The sequence below is a fragment of the Cetorhinus maximus genome, chromosome 18, assembly GCF_964194155.1.
Source record: "Cetorhinus maximus chromosome 18, sCetMax3.hap1.1, whole genome shotgun sequence".
Lineage (NCBI taxonomy): Eukaryota > Metazoa > Chordata > Chondrichthyes > Lamniformes > Cetorhinidae > Cetorhinus > Cetorhinus maximus.
Genome location: NC_135896.1, coordinates 50878486 through 50899181, shown reverse-complemented (window position 1 = coordinate 50899181; position 20696 = coordinate 50878486). Strand labels below are relative to the sequence as shown.

Here is a 20696-nt window from a genome sequence, read left to right as displayed (position 1 = left end):
GTTTAGGCCATTCAGCCCTCAAGCCCATTTTGCCTTCAACAAGATCATAGGGGTCTGCATACCAATATTTACCCCATGTCCCTTGATACTTTTAGCTAACATAAATCTATCAATCACAGATTTAAAATTTACAACTGATCTAGTATCAATTGCTGTTTGTGGAAGGGAGTGCAAAATTTCTACCATCTTTTGTGCACAAGAGTGTTTCCTAATTTCAGCCTTGAAAGGTCTGGCTTTAATTTTTAAACTATGCCCCTTTGTCCTAGACTCCCCATCCCGTGTAATTAGTTTCTCTCTATCTGTTGCCCTCAATGTCTTGAAAATTTTGACAAAACACCTCTTAACCTCCTAAATTCAAGGCAATATAACCCTAGCCTGCAACAGAAGAAAATAGCGATTGACAATGCAACACATTAAGCAAGCTAAGGAGAGTTTTGGGAACCAGAATAAAAAAAATGCTACAGAGAGATGGAGAATAGTCATCAGAAGAGATCTGAATTTCAATTAAATACAAAGGCACAACAGAAGGATAACTGCTCAGTCAAAATGGCAACGGGAAACTAACTCTACCCTATAATCTCAGTTTCAAAGGGGTTATATAAATTAATTGTAATTCAACACCAAATACATTTTCTATTCAATAGCAAAGGTAAAATGTTTAGTCTGATTGCTGTTCTTTGGTTGTCACTTTATGTTTATTGATTATATTATACATTTTGGATTTGTTTGTTTCAGCTACAAATACAGACTCATATATTTTCTTCATGCGTTGAGGATTATGCTTTATAATTTGAAGCTTACCAGTTTCTTGTATGTTGAGCATATATTCCAGACTGCTTCAGCTCATTATTTTACCTTCATTACTGCAGTGCAGTGGATTAAAACATTCATTAGGAGCTAGCCATCTCTGACTAGTGCTATAAGAAAGCAGTGGTGGTACTTAACTCCTTCAGTAAACCAAAAGAAATATTCAATGATTGCTGTAGAATTCACTTGCATGAAGCTTTATTTTCTTCTTAATTAACCTGACACCAGAGCTATTTGCATTACTGAATTAAAAATATAATTATGTACTTTTTTTCTGATTCAAAAGGAGAGAATACTAGTCCCCTTCATCAAGTTGAAAATACCTGCTTTAAATGAGGTAAACATTTTATTTTAAGTTACAACTCAAGAGATGCTTTCCTTTTCAAAGCAGTGGTCCTATCAGGTACAGGTTGGTTTCTATTTCTCTCTTTTGGAGGTTATTTTGTGAATTAATTTGGAGATTTCTGAGGGGCAGCCATGAATTATGCTTCTCTTCTGGGAGGCCAGGCTGTGGCAATAGGATATCTTTGTGAAGTGACCTATTTCATATTCTGCCAGAATTTCGGGCCAGGTTTGTTGTTTTTAGTTTGAGTGAAATTAATCATTCTGCAGCTGTTTATTGGTGGGGGGCTGTGTAACCAGCAATGCAATGAAGCCAACCACTAGCAATTTCTACATTTCACTTTGTTATATACTGTAATTATATATGTTGTTATTTCACTTTGTACCTGGAGAGTCAATGTTGAAAAGTATATTGATTAGTCAGACTGATTAAAACTAATTTTGAAGGAAGCAATTAATAGCACCAGTGACATGATTGTTCAATTATTAGTTTAAACAAGTAAACCAAAATAAAAAATACACTCCATATATGGTCACCAAAAGTCATTAATGGATTTAATGCAAGATATTTAATTGTTCATTACAACTAGCGCATTATATACAGCATATGAACATTCACACTGTAATAGCTACAGATAAGACATTCTAGTCACTGATGTACAATTCTTATTAATCATCTATTAACTTTTTAGTACGCTTTACTTTTGTCTTTAAGTCAGCTCCACCGAATGATTATAAATTCTATTACCAGTCCCAGCAGCATCGTTCCGCGCGGTTATGAACTGGATTTTGTGTTCTTCTGTTTGTTGCTCGGACAAGAGTGACTAATCTTATCATACACATTTCGCTCCAAAATTTGACACTTTGATTCAAATTGGGAAAGGAACTTTGACGTTTAAAACCGAATTAAAAACACAACCTAATTTCCAAATTAGAGGTTTCCAATGAGAGCCTCCTCCGTCACATTCAGTACAGCCCAAATACAGTCAAAGGGGTTTAAAGGCAGCATTTTAAGCCATTGCATTCTGCGTTACTTCCAGCAATGAGCTAAGGCTTTCCCCCAAAGAGCAGAACGCTATTTACCGAGGACGGTGTCTGTCTGCCTGCCTGTGTGTGTGTGTGTGAGTAGAGGGGGCGGTTTGGTGCAAAGGCTGTTCTTCACAGCCAGTGATCTCTGACGCAGATCTTCGATGCAATTCATTTTTTCCCATTTATAAGAATAGCAGCCAGTTTCTAAGTTTCCATCTACACAAAAAAAGCCACTAACTGTGTGCCCATCTTGCAGCTGTGTGTTTTCCTCCTTACTCTCAACATAAAATCTCCTGCTGCCAGCGGTGTGGGACACTGCACTGACTGTGCTAGGTGAATGCAGGGCTGCCCCCTAGATGTGACAATGTTGTAGTGGAGAGTCCGGGGAGTGGGGGGGCGGGGGGTCTGATCTTTCCGACAGCAGTGACTGACGGAATCCAGCTCCCCGCTCACTAACAAAACCATGCGGAGATTGTCGGACATAAGTCTGCACCTCAACCAGCTCAAGTATCTCTCGCCTCCGTCCTCTGAAGACCAGCAGTGCTCCCGATCCTTTATGGACGTCAAGGCGGCTTCCAACGGGGTTTCCACCATCGAAGACAGGATCTTACGGATCACGGGATATTATGGCTATTACCCGGGATATTCGAGTCATCAAAGTAAGTGAAGCTTTAGCATCCAAACTCCCAGTTAACGGTGGGTTAAGTGGGAAAGCGCCTTTATTGGCAGAGTTTCCAGTGGCGATTATTCCAAAGTTTCACACTACTCAGGATCATTTGCTTTGAATCAGATTATCAGCAAGAATTGGAAGTCTAAAACTTAAGGAACGCAATTCGTCGCCTAACTGCAATTTCAAATTGTTTGCAACTCTTAGGTCCTTATTGAGTTTCTGGATGTTTTCCGGTTGATGTGTATGTTTTTGGGGGTATAAAGGAAGGTGGGTTATATAACCCAGCGCCTCCCAGTGACCGGATTTATTCAGTACTCTCGGTGCATATCAGGTTGATGGCTCCAAACCGAGGGGGTTTCAGGTGCGGATAAAATGTCCCCTCGGTTTTATGAGGAGTTCATTCTTCATTAGAATATCCCTTTTAATGCAGAATATTTTTTCCTGCTGTCAATTAGCTTGGGTTTGACTGATGGTCCAGAATTTGTGTAACGGGCAGTGGTGATGTCCTGTGCTGGCCTCTGAAACCAGTGTGTAAATAGTAACCACAGGCTTGGGAGACCCTTGGGGAACTGTAACTAGCAAGGGGACTGAAATGGATTGCAGCACTGTTAACGGACACGATTGTGAAGCCAACAGTGACGGAAACAGCCTTTAACTTAGCTTACCAATCGAGGTGAGACTTGAAGGAGACTGATGGCTCATAAAACATTCGTGGTACAGAAAACACTCTTGTTGCTCCAAGCCTTGGGTTTCCATCGCGATGTAATCTATGCACTGGCAGACTTGAGTTTATTGTCGTATTGTTACGACCAGTGGCACGATTAGTGGTGATCTCAATGCTGCATCAACTCGAGAACGATGTTAAATAAAAACCAAGTATGGACCAGTGGCCCCAACGCGCAATAAAGATTTTGTTTTGATAACAGTATTTTCAAGCCAGGGGGCCAGGGGGCGGGGCAGTGCAAAGATGAAATGTTTCTGCCTTTTTTGGGCAATGTTACGAGGGGGACCTCCGTGTGCCTAACAAAACACTCTGTTAAGACAGGCGGTGTGGGATGAATGACCAAAGTCCAGTTAACAGGATGGCTATTAAGCACTGGGCGCTGTACCACAAATCTCAAAAGCTCAGATGGTGATCTCTGCAATGACAGACTGTACAGCCCTGTTTATGCCCATTCGAGCGTCCTCACACTGTACCTCATCTAATCTATCAGCATATTCCTTTATCCCTTATGTACCTCTGACAGTACTGCGGGCAGATGTTTATCAATGCGACATCTAAGAGTGCTATACAGGCTGGTGTTCGCTAACATTGACTTTAGTGGCGCCTGGATGGGGAACAATTACACTCAGATCTTCGAAAAAAAAACGAACACAACCTGTAACTAACTATACACGGTAATCAGTCAGTCTGATTTTTCCTGTACTTAATGTTTATTTACACAAGTGTCTCTGCTTATAAGTCGTACTAAAGAAATTTAAAATACAGAGAGAGATCGTGTTTATTTTAAATCAATGGATATTCCCCAAGGGTTTCTCGTTCAGACTATGATGGTTACCTGACCCGAGATTGGGAGAAAGTTATTGTATCCTTTAGATCATCTACTCATTATTGAAAAGCTGATTATCTTACTTAAGGGTGACCTAATTATCAAGAGTTAGACAACATGTTTAACGTGAATATTACAAAATGAAACACAATAGCCCAGAGGAATTGGAAGGCAGGGATTCACGTTGCTTCCAGGAAAATTATTAAACTAACGGAAATGTCATTGTAAATCATCCAATTTCTCACGTTGATAGTAACATAGCAACAGTATCAGCCATGGGAGGCTTTCAGTCCATCTAACCCACCTATCCATCCTGAATCCCATTTGTAGACAAAACCCATACCTCATTCCTCCTTGTGTTGGTAAACTGTTCCACATATTTATCACCCCTTAATCTGCATTTTTCTATTGTTCTTAATTTCTAAATATGACTCCCCTGTATTTACATTTGGTGCACAGCAATAAAGCTTACTTGGATCTGATTTGTTCAAACCTGTCATAATTTGAAACACTTCTGTCATAAGACCCCTTAGCCTGTTCAAGTGAGAAAGACCCGAGGTTGTCAATCTTTCCTCATGCATCATTTCCTTAAGTTCTGGGATCAATGTGTAGCTATTCTTTATGACATTGGCTTTAAGTGTGGCATTGTCAGAGTGTGTCTCCCTCAATTCTTCCTGTACATTTTTTAATGATATATTTGATGATTAAGTTTGCATTAGAGCATTAGGTTATATAACTTTGTTATGTCCTTGTTCTGTAAAGCATTGTTGAGACTCTGGAGTACTGTATGTAGGGAAAACATTGGCCTTGAGCAAATGCAGAGGTGAGCAACAAACATTACATTTTCAACATAGTAAGAACGTAAAACAAAAACAGAATTACCTGGAAAAACTCAGCTTGTTTACCTTGGGTAAAGACAACATTTTAAGGGGACTTGATTGAAGTTTTCAACATTATAAAGGAGATTGAAAATGCTGATTCTTGAAAACTGCTAACTATTGGGAAAGATTCAAAGACCAGGGAAGAGAACTTCTGATGCTCTCCTACCATAGATGACAATTAGGCAGACTGCTAGTGGCCTCAAATCAATGAGTTTGATAAACTTTTTTCCAGAACTTTTCCTAATATCTTCTTGAAGGACTGCAAATAATTGATTTTCACACCTCCACAATAAGCTAATCATCCTCTGAAAAACTAGCATTTCTAGATTTCCACTCTCAGCTTTCCCAGATTAAATGACTGGACTGAGTTTAACATGGCCCATCATCTCAAACACTCCGGATTTTTTTGCAAGGACTTCCAAATTGCCTGCTCCAAGTTTGGTTGAAACCCTGGGGAGAAATGGCGGGAATATTTGTTTACAATGTTTATCCTGGGTTTCTCCTAATGTGCCGCTAAAGTTACAGTGGGAGATTGGAAGACCCATGTGACAATTTCAGACCTCTATCTATGTTGTCAATGGCTTTAAGTTTTTTTGTGCTGTCAGGTTATGGGCAAAATTGGCAAGGTTGCCCTGAAAAGGTGATGGTGGATCTTTGCCATGAATTGCGGTAGCTCTTGTATAGATGCTCCCATAATGGTAGGGAATTCAAAACTATTGATGAAAGAATGATGATTTATCTCCACCCAGGATGGTATGTGAACCCAAAAGCAAAATACTACAGCTGCTGGAAATCTGAAATAGAAACAGAAAATGCTCAAAAGACTCAGCATCTTTGGAGAGAGAGACAGAGTTAATGTTTCAGACCTATGACCTTTCTTCAGAACTGGGAAAAGTTAGAAGTGTAATAGGTTTTGAGCAGGTGAAAGGTGAAAGGGTGGAAAAAGAACAAAAGGGAAGGTCTGTGATTGGGTGATGGACAGGAGAGATTGAATGACAAAAGTTCCCATGGTGCAAGGTCAGAGGCAGTGGTAATAGGACAAATAAAGAAACAGAAGTTGTATCTAGATGATTGTGTGAATGACAGGCTCCTGAATAGGCACCATTCGAAAGCAAAGGGAATAAGAGAGAAAAGAGTCAAACCAGTAAAGAAAAATGAAACAAAATTGGTGCAGAGGTTATGATCTAAAATTGTTGAACACAGTGTTGAGTCTAGGAGGCTGTAAAGTGCCCAGTCAAAGGATGAGATGCCGTTCCTCATCTGGTCTGATGACAGAACACATCATATGTTGTGTTCTTTATTGGAAGGAACACGTTAGCAGGCCAAGGACAGAAAAGTCAGAGTTTGAACAAGGTGGAGAATTAAAATGACAGGCAACTGGAAGCTCGGGGTCATGCTTATGGACTGAATGGAGGTATTCCACAAAATGGTCTCCCAGTCTATGCTTGGGCTCCCCAATGTAGAGAAGACTACGTTGTGAACAATATACCAGGATGGTATGTGACTTGGAATGCAATTGATGGTATTCTCACAAAGTGCTTGCTCTGTTTCTTCTTGGAGGTAGATGTTATTGAAGTAACCCTATTGACTTGCTGCTCTGCACCCTGTAGACTATATATATTTGCAGCTACAGTGTCCCATTTGTTGAATGGGTGGATATTGAGTCCAACAGCAGGGACATATATTAAGCCAACTGTTCTGTCCTGGATGAGTGTTGTTGCTTAGATCAAGGAATGATCAGTATTTCACCTCATTCTTGACCTGAGCCTTGTAGATGATGGAGAGTATTCAAGGGGTCAGGTGAATAGGTGTTGCTTGATGGAATTGTTGATGACTTTATTAATGGAGGAGGCTGACAGAGTGGCAATTGGCTGGGTTAAATTTATCCTGTTTTCAGCGGATAGGCTATACTTGGGCAATCTTCTCCATGATCACATTGTTGCCAGCATTATAGCTGTACTGAAACAGGCTTAAGGAGTAGCTTGTTAGTCTGCACAGATCTTTAGCATTATAGCTATGGTATCAAAATGTATCACTTTTAAAATTTGGCTGAGTGCACCGGACAGAATAATATCATATCTGGTGAACCAAACTCACTGGACATTGGGATCTTTGTGAGCACACTGCTCAGTATTTTTGGCTGAAAATACTTGCTTCACTCTTGTCTCTTGAACTCACAGGTTGCTGCTATGCTACACTGTAGTCAAGAATACAGATGATCATGGCATTTCCTCCTTCTGTTGGTTGCCTATATTTTTTTTATTGCGCATCCCTAGTTGTTTTGAGAAGTTGGTAATGAGTCTTCTCCTTGAACTCCTCCACCCCTGGTAGTGATGGTATTCCCATCATTCATAAGAGAATGTGATAGGGCTTCAAAGCTTTGTTCTGAATGTTGTTTGGGGGACCACTTAGGTCTGGCTATTGCCTGCTGTTTTTAGCATGTAGCCCGGGAAAATAGTTTCACTAAATTTGAACCTCATTCTAAGGTATGCTTGATGCTGCTCCTGGAATGCTTTCCGGATTCCACATTGAACCAGGTTGGTTTCCTGATGTGAAGGTGATCACGGAGTGAGAGATGGGTTGCAAGATGAGTTTACAGATTGTGAGGATATACAAGTGCGCTGTTGATGATGGCCCTCAACACCACATGGATAGCAGTTTTGAGCTGCTATCGTCTAGATATGCCCTTAGTCTGTCCGACTTAATGATAAGTCTGTGATAAATAGATAGTTGAGAATGAGGTCAAGAAGGTTACTTCCATGTGTTAGTTCCTTCACCCTCTGATGCAGTCCTAGACTGGCAACTGTGCTCTTCATTATTTGGCAAGTTCAGCCAATGATGATACTACTGAGACACTTATGCTGATGGAAGTCTCCCACCAAGAAAATATTCCATGCTCTTGGTTTCCTCAGAGCTTCCTCCAAGTAATGTTCCACCTGGAGGAGCACTAACCCATTATTTGAGGAGAAAGCAGTAGTTGTTGATCAGCAGGAGACTTCTCTGGGTTCAGAATCAATGTTGAAGACTCTCAGGGACATTCTCACCAAACTGTATATCACTGAGCTCAACCCCTGGTGGGTCTATTTTGCTCGTAGGACAGGAAATAACCAAAAGATGATGGTGCAAGAATCCAAAATGCTGACTAATAGATATGATTTTGTGGATAAAACTATGTCAGGCTGTTGCTTGACTCATTTGTGGTGAAGTTCTCCCAACTTGGGCACCAGGTCCCAGATTAGCAAAGCAGATATTGTGGTGCTGAGATTGTATCAATCCTATCCTGATATAATGCCTTGTTTATTCTTCTTCAGTTCTCTGCCCAAAGGCACAATGACCTCCACCATAGGTAGGGCAAGGAGGCAGGGTCCCGAATCCACCCCAGCCAACTGAACCAACCAGCAACCCCCCAAGGAGTCCGAGTTGCTGTGGCAACACAAGTTTTGCCATACATGTTGTTGTCCGGAGCTATGAATAGTGATGGTAGAAGCTTCAATTTTCTTTCCATCACTTGGCTGACCAGGAATCTCTCCCACTGTAACCACTTGCCATTGGCGTATGTTTGAAGGTTTTACAAGTTGATACTCAACTTGTTTGGCTTAATTATGAACGCACCTTCCTTGGCTATCAAATCCAGGAGCGGAACTTGAACCCAGAGCTTCTGCCTCAGAGGCAGGAATGCTACCCACAGCACCAAGGACCTCCTAGTTTTCATATTACTGACCTTTGTAGAGATTGTTTACATGCTCAGCCATTTCCAAGGGCAGTAACAGTCAATCTTCTTGTATGTAGATCAGACTCGGTAAGAATGGCAGAGTCCCTTCTCTGGAATACATTGGTGATTCAATTGATTTTCTATGACAATTGGATGCTTAGATGGTTATATTACATTAAAGGTGCTATATAAATGCATGTTGTTGCTTATTTTTCTTGGTGATGGCCCACAATTACTAGATTTATTGAATTCTATTACATAACTTTGAGCTCACAACCATTGGCTTGCTAATTTTTTTGCTTATTGTGTGGACTATCATATACTTCAACCAAATCAGATTCCCTCAATGTCTATGCCTCTCATGTCAGAAGAAGCTTATATTTCCTGCAGAACCATTAATTTAATGCTTCTTCAGAGACTTGTACATGTTTTTATTTTATTAGTGAGATTTATACTGTGGAGTTGGTTTGTATTACTGTGGTAAAAATTGGATCTCTTACACCTGATCCACAGGCTTAAAAGTGCACAGCAAAACACAGTTTTGGGGACCAACATCTTGTGTCTCGAAAATGTCTGAAAAATATCTGACTGGAAATGGCACAGGGCCTGCTTCATAACGCTTTAGTGTCCATCCACTGTGGCCTAAACTTGATCTATATATCCTGGGTAAAGATGGGGATAACAAATATTTTCAACACAGAAGCTTAGAAAGAGTGAAGTAAAATAAGTATTGTCAAACATGCCAAGGTTTCAAAACCAGTCTAAACAGTTGATATTGTCATCTATTAATTGCCCCCTGAGAGAGTAATTTCTGTGCAGAATGTAGTGTTTTCATCAATGCATTAACTGGCACTGTAAGCATTTGCACAAGTGGGAGAGATTGTATTTGCAGTGCATTCCCTTTTTATTTTCCATGGTTAAAATTCTTTTAGACCTTTCCTGATGCTGTTTGAAACTGGCTGAATGCTGTACACGTGAAGCATGAGGCTATCTACCTTTTGATCCTTTTTCCTCCTTGTGAAGATTGTTGAGCTTGGGCTCAGAAACACACTTGGAAATTGATAGGTAAGAATGTAAACTTGCAATGTGATAAATTTCAGAACCTGTAGAGCAGCAGTTCCCAAACTGTGGCCCACGACCCCAATTGGGGGTCTCAGAAACCGTAACTGGGTTTGCAAGCTCCCCCTCCTCTGAGACTGCACCCTGTACTGAAGCCCAGGCAATGCCTGGCCCTGCCCTTACCCTGCTCTTCTCTCAGTCTCGGGATCTTTTTCTTCTTGTGAAGACTGTTTAAAAACGTTCCCTGCACGGCCACAGCTGCATACTGACTTGGGCTCAGGCTTGGACTCGGGCTGTCAGAGCTGCTATGCCTCCACAGAGGCCCCCACTATCTGACTGACCTGCATTTGTGTGAAGGGGGGGAGAGGGGCTGATTACAGGTGTGTGTAAGTGTGGTGGGGGGGTGGCAGAGGGCTTTCACTGAGTTTTCCGTTATCAGTGAATATGGAGAGCTTGGCTGAAACCTCAATGACTAGTAACTGTCACATGTTATTCTCTGTGCCTGTTCAGAAGTACTCCGCTTTCCCAGGGTTGGGAGAAGCATGGCTTCATTTTCAGGTAAGTTACTTACCTTGTGAATTAAATCCATTTAATTTTAAACATGCATTGTGCGTAGCAGAATCCTCAGTGAAATTGCAGCCTCTATATAAATACTATTTTGTATCATTTGAAATCCTCAGTAGAAAATTAAAAGTTTATTTGACCTGTCTCACGTATCAATGTGGCCTTTTGATAACCTTGGTGTGATGTTGCTGTGGATCAGTAATGTTGAATGCAAATGCGAATGTCAATAGTTTTTGCTGTCTCCTGACCAAGGTCCATGAGCTGGAGTGGCTCAGATGAGGGAATGGTATGGTGAGTGTAGTATAAGGGTCTGGCATAGAAACAGTTAACATGGAACTGGGTACAGTTCCGCTCACACTGTGATATAAAGGAACATATGACCCGGGTCTAGAGGGCAGTCTGGGGCGGAACAGAGATGTGTGTAGAGGCAAGGATGGAGACAGCTCCTAGCTTAGACATTATATTGTATATATGTACATAGCTATGAGTAGTTAATAAACACTTACTGTTAAACTATGTAAGACTCAGGACCTCTTCATAAGACCTACAGAACTACACACATCTTACAACATGGTGGCAGCTTAAGATGAGTTTGATAAGGAAAAACAAGAACTGATGAGAATACTGGAATGCCGCTCACAGTAAGTAGAACACTTGAAAGAGGACTTGAAACACCTAAATGATAACCTTGTAGAAACAAATTCAACAAAGTAGATCTTCAATTAAAACTAGATGAACTTCATGCATCAGAAGTCTCTATTAAACATTGTGGGAAACACCTGGGCCAGGAGAAAGAATTGCTGATGCAACAGAATAGTTGCTTGAAAGCAAAATTAACAACCAAAACTGATGAAATTCTTGAACTTCGATCCAATCTGATGGGATGCGCAGTATGAACATACAAACATACAAACATATAAATTTGGAGCAGGAGTAGGCCACTTGGCCCCTCGAGCCTGCTCTACCATCCAGTAAGATCACTGCTGATCTGATTGTAACCTACCCTCGATAACCTTTCACCCCCTTGTTAATCAAGAATCTATCTCTGAACTGCTTCTAAAGCATTTACATCTTTCCTTAAATAAGGAGATCAGAACTGTACACAATATTCCAGATGCGGTCTCACCAATGCTCTGCACAACTGAAGCATAACCTCCCTACTTTTGTAATCACGATAAATGATAACATAATATTAGCATTCCTAATTACTTGCTATACCTACATACTAACCTTTTTTGATTTATGCACTAGAACGCCCAAATCCCTCTGAATCTCAGAGCTCTGCAATCTCTCAAAATTTGATAAAAGTTTCTTTTTTATTATTCCTGCCAAAATGGACAATTTCACATTTGCCCACATTATACTCAATTTGCCAGATCTTTGCCCGCTTACTTAACCTACCTACCTTTGTGTCGTCAGCAAGTTTAGCAATCATTCCTTCGATCCCTTCATCCAAGTAATTTATATTTTTGTAAAAAGTTGAGGCTCCAGCACTGATCTCTGTGGCACACCACTCGTCACATTCCACCAACCAGTAAAAGACCCATTTATGACAACTCTCTGCTTCCTGACAGCGAGCCAATCTTCTATCCATGCCAATATGTTACCCCCTATACCATGAGCTTCTATTTTCCGCAATAACCTTTGATGTGGCACTTTATCAAATGCCTTCTGGAAATCTAAGTACAGTACATCCACTGGTTCCCCTTTATCCACAGCACATGTGATTCCTTCAAAGAACTCCAGTAAATTGGTTCAACATGATTTCCCTTTCACAAAACTATGTTGACTTTGCCTGATTGCCTTGAAATTTTCTAAGTGCCCTGCTATAACATCTTTAATAATAGCTTCTAATATTTTCCCTATGACAGATGTTAGGCTAACTGGCCTATAGTTTCTTGCTTTCTGTCTCCCTCCCTTTATGAATAAAGGAGTTATATTTGCTATTTTCCAATCAAATGGAACCTTCCTGAATCTGGGGAATTAAAAAAAAATAAAACCAATGCATCAACTATCTCACTAGTCACTTCTTTCAAGGTGTTAGGGTGAAGTCCACCTGGACCTGGGATTTGTCAGGCCGCAGCCCCACCAATTTGCTCAATACCACTTCCCTCCCAGGCTTTGAAAACAGGTAAGGAGAATTCTAGGAAATGGACTGAAGATCTAACAAATGAATTGAAAGAGTCTAAAGAGCAGTCAGTGATCGTGGAAGAAACATTCTGAAAAGAACTGAATGCCCAGGTGAAGTTGTTAAACTAATATAAGAATTCCACAGATAAATGTGAAGTAAAGACAACTGAACTCACCAGAGCAGTTGCTGAGTGAATGAAAAGATTCATAAGCTCGAAAAACAACTGGAAAATAAGAGAGTAATCAAATTTTTGGCTAAACGTGAGAAGCAAGTGGGAATGAAGGTTCCATTCTTGAAACATAAACTCCCACATGCATCATGGTGAACCTCATGTAGGAAGAGAAACAGAATGAGCACTACAGCTGAGAGGAGAGTTCGTTCTCCCCTCAAGGGAGGGATTAAACCAATGACCATAACAGTAGATGGGGAGTTGACAAGGATTGGATCAACTCCAAAGAATGTAAAATGAGAATTAAAGACAACCAACCAAATGCCAGAAAGACCACATCCAAAACAACCTCCTATTCATCAAGGTTTTCCGACTGCAACAAAGTCTACACTCCTCCAACTGTTGTAACAAGAAGATCTGAAATAATTATAAAGCCTGAGCCTGTAAACACAGAGACTTGGGGGAGGGAGGTGGTGGGGCGGGGGAAGGGAAAGAGAAGTGGCCACATAAGTAATGCAAATATGATGGGTAAACATGAATGCAATGTACGTTGGATGAAGACTTGGGGGAGGTGTATAAGGGTCTGGCATAGAAAGGGTTAACGTGGAATTGGGTACAGTGCCGCCCACACTGTGATGTAAAGGAACATGTGACCTGAGTCTAGAGGGCAAACTAGGACTAGACAAAGATGAGTGTAGAGGCAAGCTTGGAGACAGCTCCTAGCTTAGACCTTATACTGTATACTTTTACATAGTTATGACTGGTTAATAAATACTCACTGTTAAACTATATAAGATTCAGAACCTCTTCATGAGATCTACAGAACTACACACATCTTACAACAGTGAGTACATAAAATAATAAAATCTTTACCAAGTACTGCAAAACACAGGCTTTTGTACTTATATGATGTATAATATATTAATCTATAATATGCAAGCTTTAATAATTATATACTGAATGTTACTATGGGCAGAATTTTACGTTCCTCACCGGCAGGTTTGTTGCTGGGGTGTGGCCGTAAAATTCTTTGGATGGAATTCCCACTGGACACTCGCCCGTCTTGATCTCTCTGCAATTTTATGGTGCATGGGTGATGCCTAGGCTAGCCCACCCATCCTTGCCTCAATTGAGGCCCTTAAGTGGCCAATTACTGGCCGCTTAAGGGCTGTTTCCCACCCAGCCACAACTTTCAGGCTGGTGGGAGGAGTTCAAGGGCTGACCCCGCTCAGGTCTTGGGTGGGAATGGGAAGTCAGGGCAGCCTCAATCAGCCTTCTTTTAATACTGGGCGCCCCCTCCCCACAAGGAGGCCACTGTGGGAGCTTCCTCTGCCTCGTCCCTCCATCAACACCCCTAGACCTCCCTCCTTCACCCCCCACCAGGCTTCACCTCCCCTCCCTGCCCTGAGACCCCCAAAATGTATCTGCTCCTGGACTCCTGGGACTTAGACTCTGGGGGCTGCTTGCAGTCCCACGCCTGGCCACCGCAGTTCCTGGCACTGCCAGGACTAGAGTTGCTGGCCAATCAGATTTGATGTGGGACTTCCTCCCGACTGAGGGGCGGAAGTTCAGCCTCCAGCCATTAGTGCTTGTTGGAGCGTTAAATGGCTGTGGGGCAGGCATAATCAATGGCGATGCGTTCGCCACTGACTCCTCAGATGGCGGGAAGGGAAACTCTGCCATCTGAAAAATCCTGGCCTATGCTTTTTTATTGCTGTTTTGTTTTTGTTGGTGCCTGGGATCATGTTACTTTTCAATCGTTAAAATAGCTTCATATTGGAAAATAGTTTGGAAAGCAGTGCTGTAGAGATTCTGGTACACAGTAACACTGCACTAAATTCAACTTCTTCATTGCTAATCATTTTCAAAGAATAATTGAAATGAAACAGTGAAAATATTCATAAATACATCTCACCTTTGCTCCTTTTGCCAAGAGACTTTGCTCATTTGTTTCAATGGCTGAAGCATTTGCAACCATCTTCAGCTAGAAGCGTTGAGTTAATGATCCACCTTGGCCTCCTCCCAAGCTCCCTAGCATCATAGATGCTAATCTTCAGCCAATTTGAATCACTCTACATGATATTAAGGAATGGCTGAAGGCACTGGATACAGAAAGTATGTGAACCATCACAACATCCCAGATGTAGTACTGAAGACTTATGCTCCAGAACAAGTTATGTCCCCTAACCAAGCTGTTCCAGTACAGCTACAAAATTGGCATTTACCTGATAATGTGGAAAATTGCCCACAACAAGCAGGACAAATCCAACCCAGCTACTTACCGCCTCAACAATCTACTCTCACTTATCAGCAAAGTGATGCAAGGTGTCATTGACAGTGCTACCAGGACAAAAGAGCTGATTCTAGAGGTGAGGTGAGTGACTGCCCTTGACATCAAGGCAGCATTTGACCGAGTGTGGCATCAAAGAGCATTGGCACAATTGAAGTCACTGGGAATCAGGGGGAAAACTCTCCATTTGTTGGAGTCACACCTAGCACAAAGGAAGATGACCATGGTTGCTGGAGGCTAATCTTCTCAACACCAGGACATTGTTGGAAGAGCTCCTCAGGGTAGTGATCTAGGCCCAACCATCTTCAGCTGGTTTATTAATGACCTTCTCTCCATCATAAAGTTGGAAGGGGGAACGTTCCCTGATGATTGCAAATGGTACTGTACCATTCTCAACTCCTCAGATACTGAAGCAGTTTGTGCCCACATTCAGCAGGACCTGAGCAACATTCAGGCTTATGTTGATAAGCGGCAAGTAAAATTGCTGCCATAAAAGTGCCAGGCAATGACCATCTCCAACAAGAGGGAATCTTACCATGTCCCCTTAATGGTCAACAGTATTATCATTGCTGAATCCCTCACCACCAACATCCTAGGGAGCACCATTGATCAGAACTTAACTGGATCAGCCATATAAATACTGTGGCTACAAGAGCAGGTCAGAGGCTGGGGATTCTGTGGTGAGTAACTCACCTCGTGATTCCTCAAAGCCTGTCCACCATCTATTAAGCACAAATCAGGTGTGTGATGATAAACCCTCCACTTGCCTGGATGAGTGCAGCTCCAACAACACTCAAGAAGCTTGATACCATCCAGGATAAAGCAACCTGTTTGATGGACACCCCATCCTCCAGCTTAAACATTCACTCTCTTCACCACTGAAACACAGTGGCAGTAGCTTGTACCACCTGCAAGATGCATTGCAGCAATTTGACAACATCTTCCAAACCTGCAACCTCTACCACCCAGAAGAACAAGGAAAGCAGATGAATGAGAGCACCACTACTTGCAAGTCCCCCTTGAAGTCGCTGCTCCTTTACTGTCACTGGGTCGAAATTCTGGAATGCCCTTCCTAACGGCACTTTGGGTGTACTTACACAACCTGGAATGCAGTGGTTCAGGCTCACCATTACCTTCTTAAGGTCAGTTATGGATGGGAAATAAATGCTGGCCTAGCCAACGTCGCTCATCTTCAAGGAATGAATAATAAAAAAAAAGATCTGACAACATGCCATACGAGAAAGAAGACTCATCTGAGTTCTACTACAGCAGTTCATCCTTGAAAAGCTGCTCTTTCCTGTGCTCCGGGGTGATCAAGGGCATTGCAAGGATGATGGCACAGCTCATATTTTCATTTTTATGTTCTCAAGTGTAGAAGGAAATTCTCAGTGACAGTTTTACCTTGCCAACAGTAATGTCATTCTGAAGGATGTGTTAAGGACATAAGTAATATCAGCAAGTATTACATAAATTATGTGCTACTGTATTCTTTTAAATGAACTCTAAATTGTTGCAGCAATATACAAGTATTAGCCTGTTTATATGGAGCTACTGGACAGCAAATTCTGTTTTTTTTAGCTTTTCATATGTCTAGTTAGCTACAGAGTGTTGAGCCTTTGAGGTGTCTGTATTGTTAGCTGATTATCAAAAATATTCTCCCCTGCAAAAATATAAGAACATCTTCTATAACTTTCTTTAGGCATTATCAACAAATAATTCAAAGCACATGGATACAATTGACATGCAAATTATGAAGTTGCCCTGTGAGTTCTCTTGTTGAATATTTTCATGGAAATTATTCATCAGTGTCCCATGATCCATAATTACTTTTTAAAAACCTAGTTTTGATTATTTGGCATGCCATTATGTTAATTTTTAAAATAAATGGGTATGGGAGTAAGTACTTAAAATACAAAGTATATATTCTTTCCTTCATTGTTATTTTTTCCAAAAGTAAATTGATCACTTAAATGTTTCCCAGGAGAACTCTGGATGTAGGCATGTGAAAAAGCAAGTATACTCTGGTGAATGCACGTATTGATTTCAGTGGTGTGTGTCTACTTTTTATCACTGGCGTCAGTGTATTTATGAACTTTTAAGTTGATTACAGATTATCTTTTGTCTTAATTTTAAACTTGGTATCTACCATATTTTTGCCAAGATAGGAAAACCACAGGAAACACTGAGTTAAATTTGAGAGTTTTTTAAAGCTTAATGGATTGGTAATACTGAACACAATGGAGCTGGTACCTTTTTTCCCTCTGCAGTTTTGTTCCTTCCCATCCTCTCCTTGTTTTGGGTACTGTTCCACAGGTGGCAGTTACCCGCTAGAACAATAGGGCCTTATCAAAGGGACATTAATTTGACTCCTCCTGTAAGAGAGGCAATTCCACATACGCTGCAAGGAGGCACTGCCTCTTTTTTTTATGATCCAAGTGCTGCATTTCTGGTGTTGCCTCCCACATTCCACTGGAATTGTACTGTAAGGCCAGAGGCCTGGTATGTGCTTCCATCTGGAGAGACAAGGATCAGGCACATTGACTCCATCATCCACTTGCCGAGATGAGTGCAGCTCCAACAACACTCAAGAAGCTCAACACTATCCAGGACAAAACAGTCCGCTTAATTGGCACCCGTTCCACAAATATTCACTCCCTCCACAACTACTTCACAGTGGCAGCAGTGTGCACCATCTACTAGATGCACTGCAGAAACTCACCAAGGCTCCTTAGACAGCACCTTCCAAACCCACGACTGCTACCATCTAGAAGGACAAGGGCAGCAGATACATGGGAAGTTCCCCTCCAAGCCACTCACCATCCTGACTTGGAAATATACTGCCGTTCCTTCATTGTCGCCAGGTCAAAATCCTGAAACTCCCTCCCTAACAGTAATGTGGGTGTACCTACACCACATGGACTGCAGTGGTTCAAGAAGGCAGCAATTAGGCGATAAATGTTAGCCTAGCCAGAGATATCCACATCCTGTAAAAGAATAAAAAAAAATCTGGTTTCTGAGCAAGAGAAAGCTAATGAAGCAGATGGTGAGTTGGAAGGGATTTATGCAGAGGACCACAGGGTAGCAGGTCTTTAGAGGAACTAATTAGGTGGCCCACAAGCTGCCATTGTTTCTGTTGTTTTAATTATCACTGTCATCATCTTCCTTCTCTTGTGTTGCCCTTTGCTGTAATAGATGTATAGGAAAGGATGTTAAACATTTCTCCTTGCGATTAAGTAGATGGAAGAGAGTTGAAGTTGTTTAGTATGGCATTTCACAGGGATGGCAAGGCAACAATGGCACTGGGAACATGCTGCTAGCCTCAGCATCTCCCACTGTAAAAGCAGAGTGCTTCTCTGTGACAAAAGCAAAATATTGCAGATGCTGAAAATCTGAAATAATAGCAGAAAACGCTTGAAATACTCAGCAGGTCAGGCAGCATCTGTGGAGAGAAAAACAGAGTTAATGGGCGGAATTCTCCCAAAATGAAAATAAGTGCGGTGGTGGGCGGTTTCAGCAACGCCAATCCTCACCTGATACTGCGCTTGTGCAAAGGCGCATTTCACTCTGAATCATCTGGCGGCTCGGGTGCTGATTCGTCCGCTCGCTGTCAGCTGGTGGGTTCGAAGGTCTGGGTGCTATATTTAAATGCCAGTCCAACACACAATCTCAATTTCTCTAGCCCACCAGAGATGTCTGCAACTCATAAGAGAAAGGCCAAGAGCCTCAGGATGAAATCTGCACCCCGCTTCACCCACCAGGCCCTCCAGGTCTTGGTCGGAGGGGTGTAGAAACAATGGCACATGCTGTACCCCACAGATGGCTGCAGGAAGCATACCAGCCTCACCTCTCTGGACTGGGACACAGTAGCGGAGTAGGTCAGCACCCGAAGTGCCACCCAGTGCAGGAAGAGGATGAATGATCTCATCCGCCCCGCTAGGGTAAGTCATCCTTCAACACCCTCCAATATCGAACTCTCATCATGGCATCATTGACTTAAATGGCTACTCTCTTCAGGGGTTTCACGCTACCATTAGCGGGGGACACATTTCAACACTCATTCTCTCACTGAGACTTTCACATCACCACCTATCATGTTGCTCACACTCCATCCTCTGGCCCTTCTGGGGAGGGCTCACCACACACAGGGGACATGCATCTCACCCAACCTCTGCTCCATCCCTTCTCATCACATGCCTTTCTTTCTTCTTCATACAGGCCAAGCTGGTGCACAACAGGCGCGAGAGATCACAGACTGGGGGAGGGACGGCCAGCATCATTGCCCTCACTGAGTTTGAGGAGGCTGCAGCCGAGCTGGCCGGGGAGGACAGGGATCGCTTCTGTGGGGAAGGGGAGATCAGCCTCTCCCAGCAACCCAGTACAATCATAGCTCCATCACCTCATCAAATCCTGACGATCACAGTGAGTCCCATGCAGTCTTATCTGGCTCACGCTCATTAACTGAAACTTTATTTTCTATTTTCTAGACACAAGCACATCGAGACCCCCAAGCCAGTCGAGCACCAGTGCAAGCCCCCGGACCTCAACTGAGGAGGAGGCCCCGGAAAAACCGTCACAACGCTCACGCACACCCTCCACCAGCTCAGAAACACACACGTCAGAGGGGCACAGCTGTAGATTAGGCTTGGCCTCACTTTCTGGAGAACACCTCACTGACACGTCCCCGCAGCAGTCGGAGGCAGGGACAGACCAGGTCTCCAGCACTTGGAGGGCTGCTGAAGACCAGCCACCCACTCAGTTCGAGTCAGATGATGAGTCTCTGGAAGTAACTGCCAACTCAATGCTGGAGTTACACCAACAGGCAGCAGAACATCAGGCAGAGATTCAACAGTCACTCAGAGACTAGAGCGAATGATGGAGGAGTCTGTCGCGTTCTGTCTGATGTTGTGGCTCCGACATGCGAGCGTCTTGAGGTCACCATGGGGTGTCTGGTGACCGCCATGGAGACCTTAGTCCAGCAGGTCTTGCTGGATTAGTGCTCGGCCCTGCGCTCCATGGCCACACACCCCGGGTGGGCACCATCAAGATGTAGGCGACACAGGGATGAGGCACCCTGACCTCTCTCCAGGTGCACCATCTCCTGCAGGAGTCAGGGTGGGGCCCTTGGGCCCCGCAGGGAGGAGGAGAGGTGGCAGCTGCACACCCTGGGGGCCTCCTCTCAGGACCCTCCAAGGGCGAGCAGCCCCCTCTGCCTGTGGCCCCATCCACTCCAGCTTCTCAGGTCGCCGAGGGCGCTACTGCCCCTGAGCAGGTGGCCCTTATCAGGCTGAGACCCTCCAGGCCTCAGGCCACCAGAGGACATCCACCAAGGTCATTGCAGGCATCAGGACGGAGCAGTCAGCAGGCTGCCTCCACCTCTGCTGCGAATGTTGGGGAAGTTAAGAAAAACTGATGTCACTTTTGGGTCACGGATGTGCTAGACATGTAAATAAATTGCAATTTTGTTCATACATTTGATGGTTATGTGTGAATGT

At 42.8% G+C, this 20696-nt stretch overlaps 1 protein-coding gene across 1 annotated transcript in view; it reads left to right on the top strand.

Annotated features, from left to right (window-relative positions):
• Window positions 1-2343: 2343 nt before the first annotated feature.
• The window catches only part of slc35f4 (solute carrier family 35 member F4), a 234629-nt gene continuing 216276 nt past the window's right edge, over window positions 2344-20696 (top strand). The window contains exon 1 of the mRNA XM_078562696.1: window positions 2344-2837. Within this exon, the coding sequence (XP_078418822.1) occupies window positions 2642-2837 (196 nt within the window). The 5' untranslated portion in view covers window positions 2344-2641. The remainder of the gene's footprint in view (window positions 2838-20696) is intronic.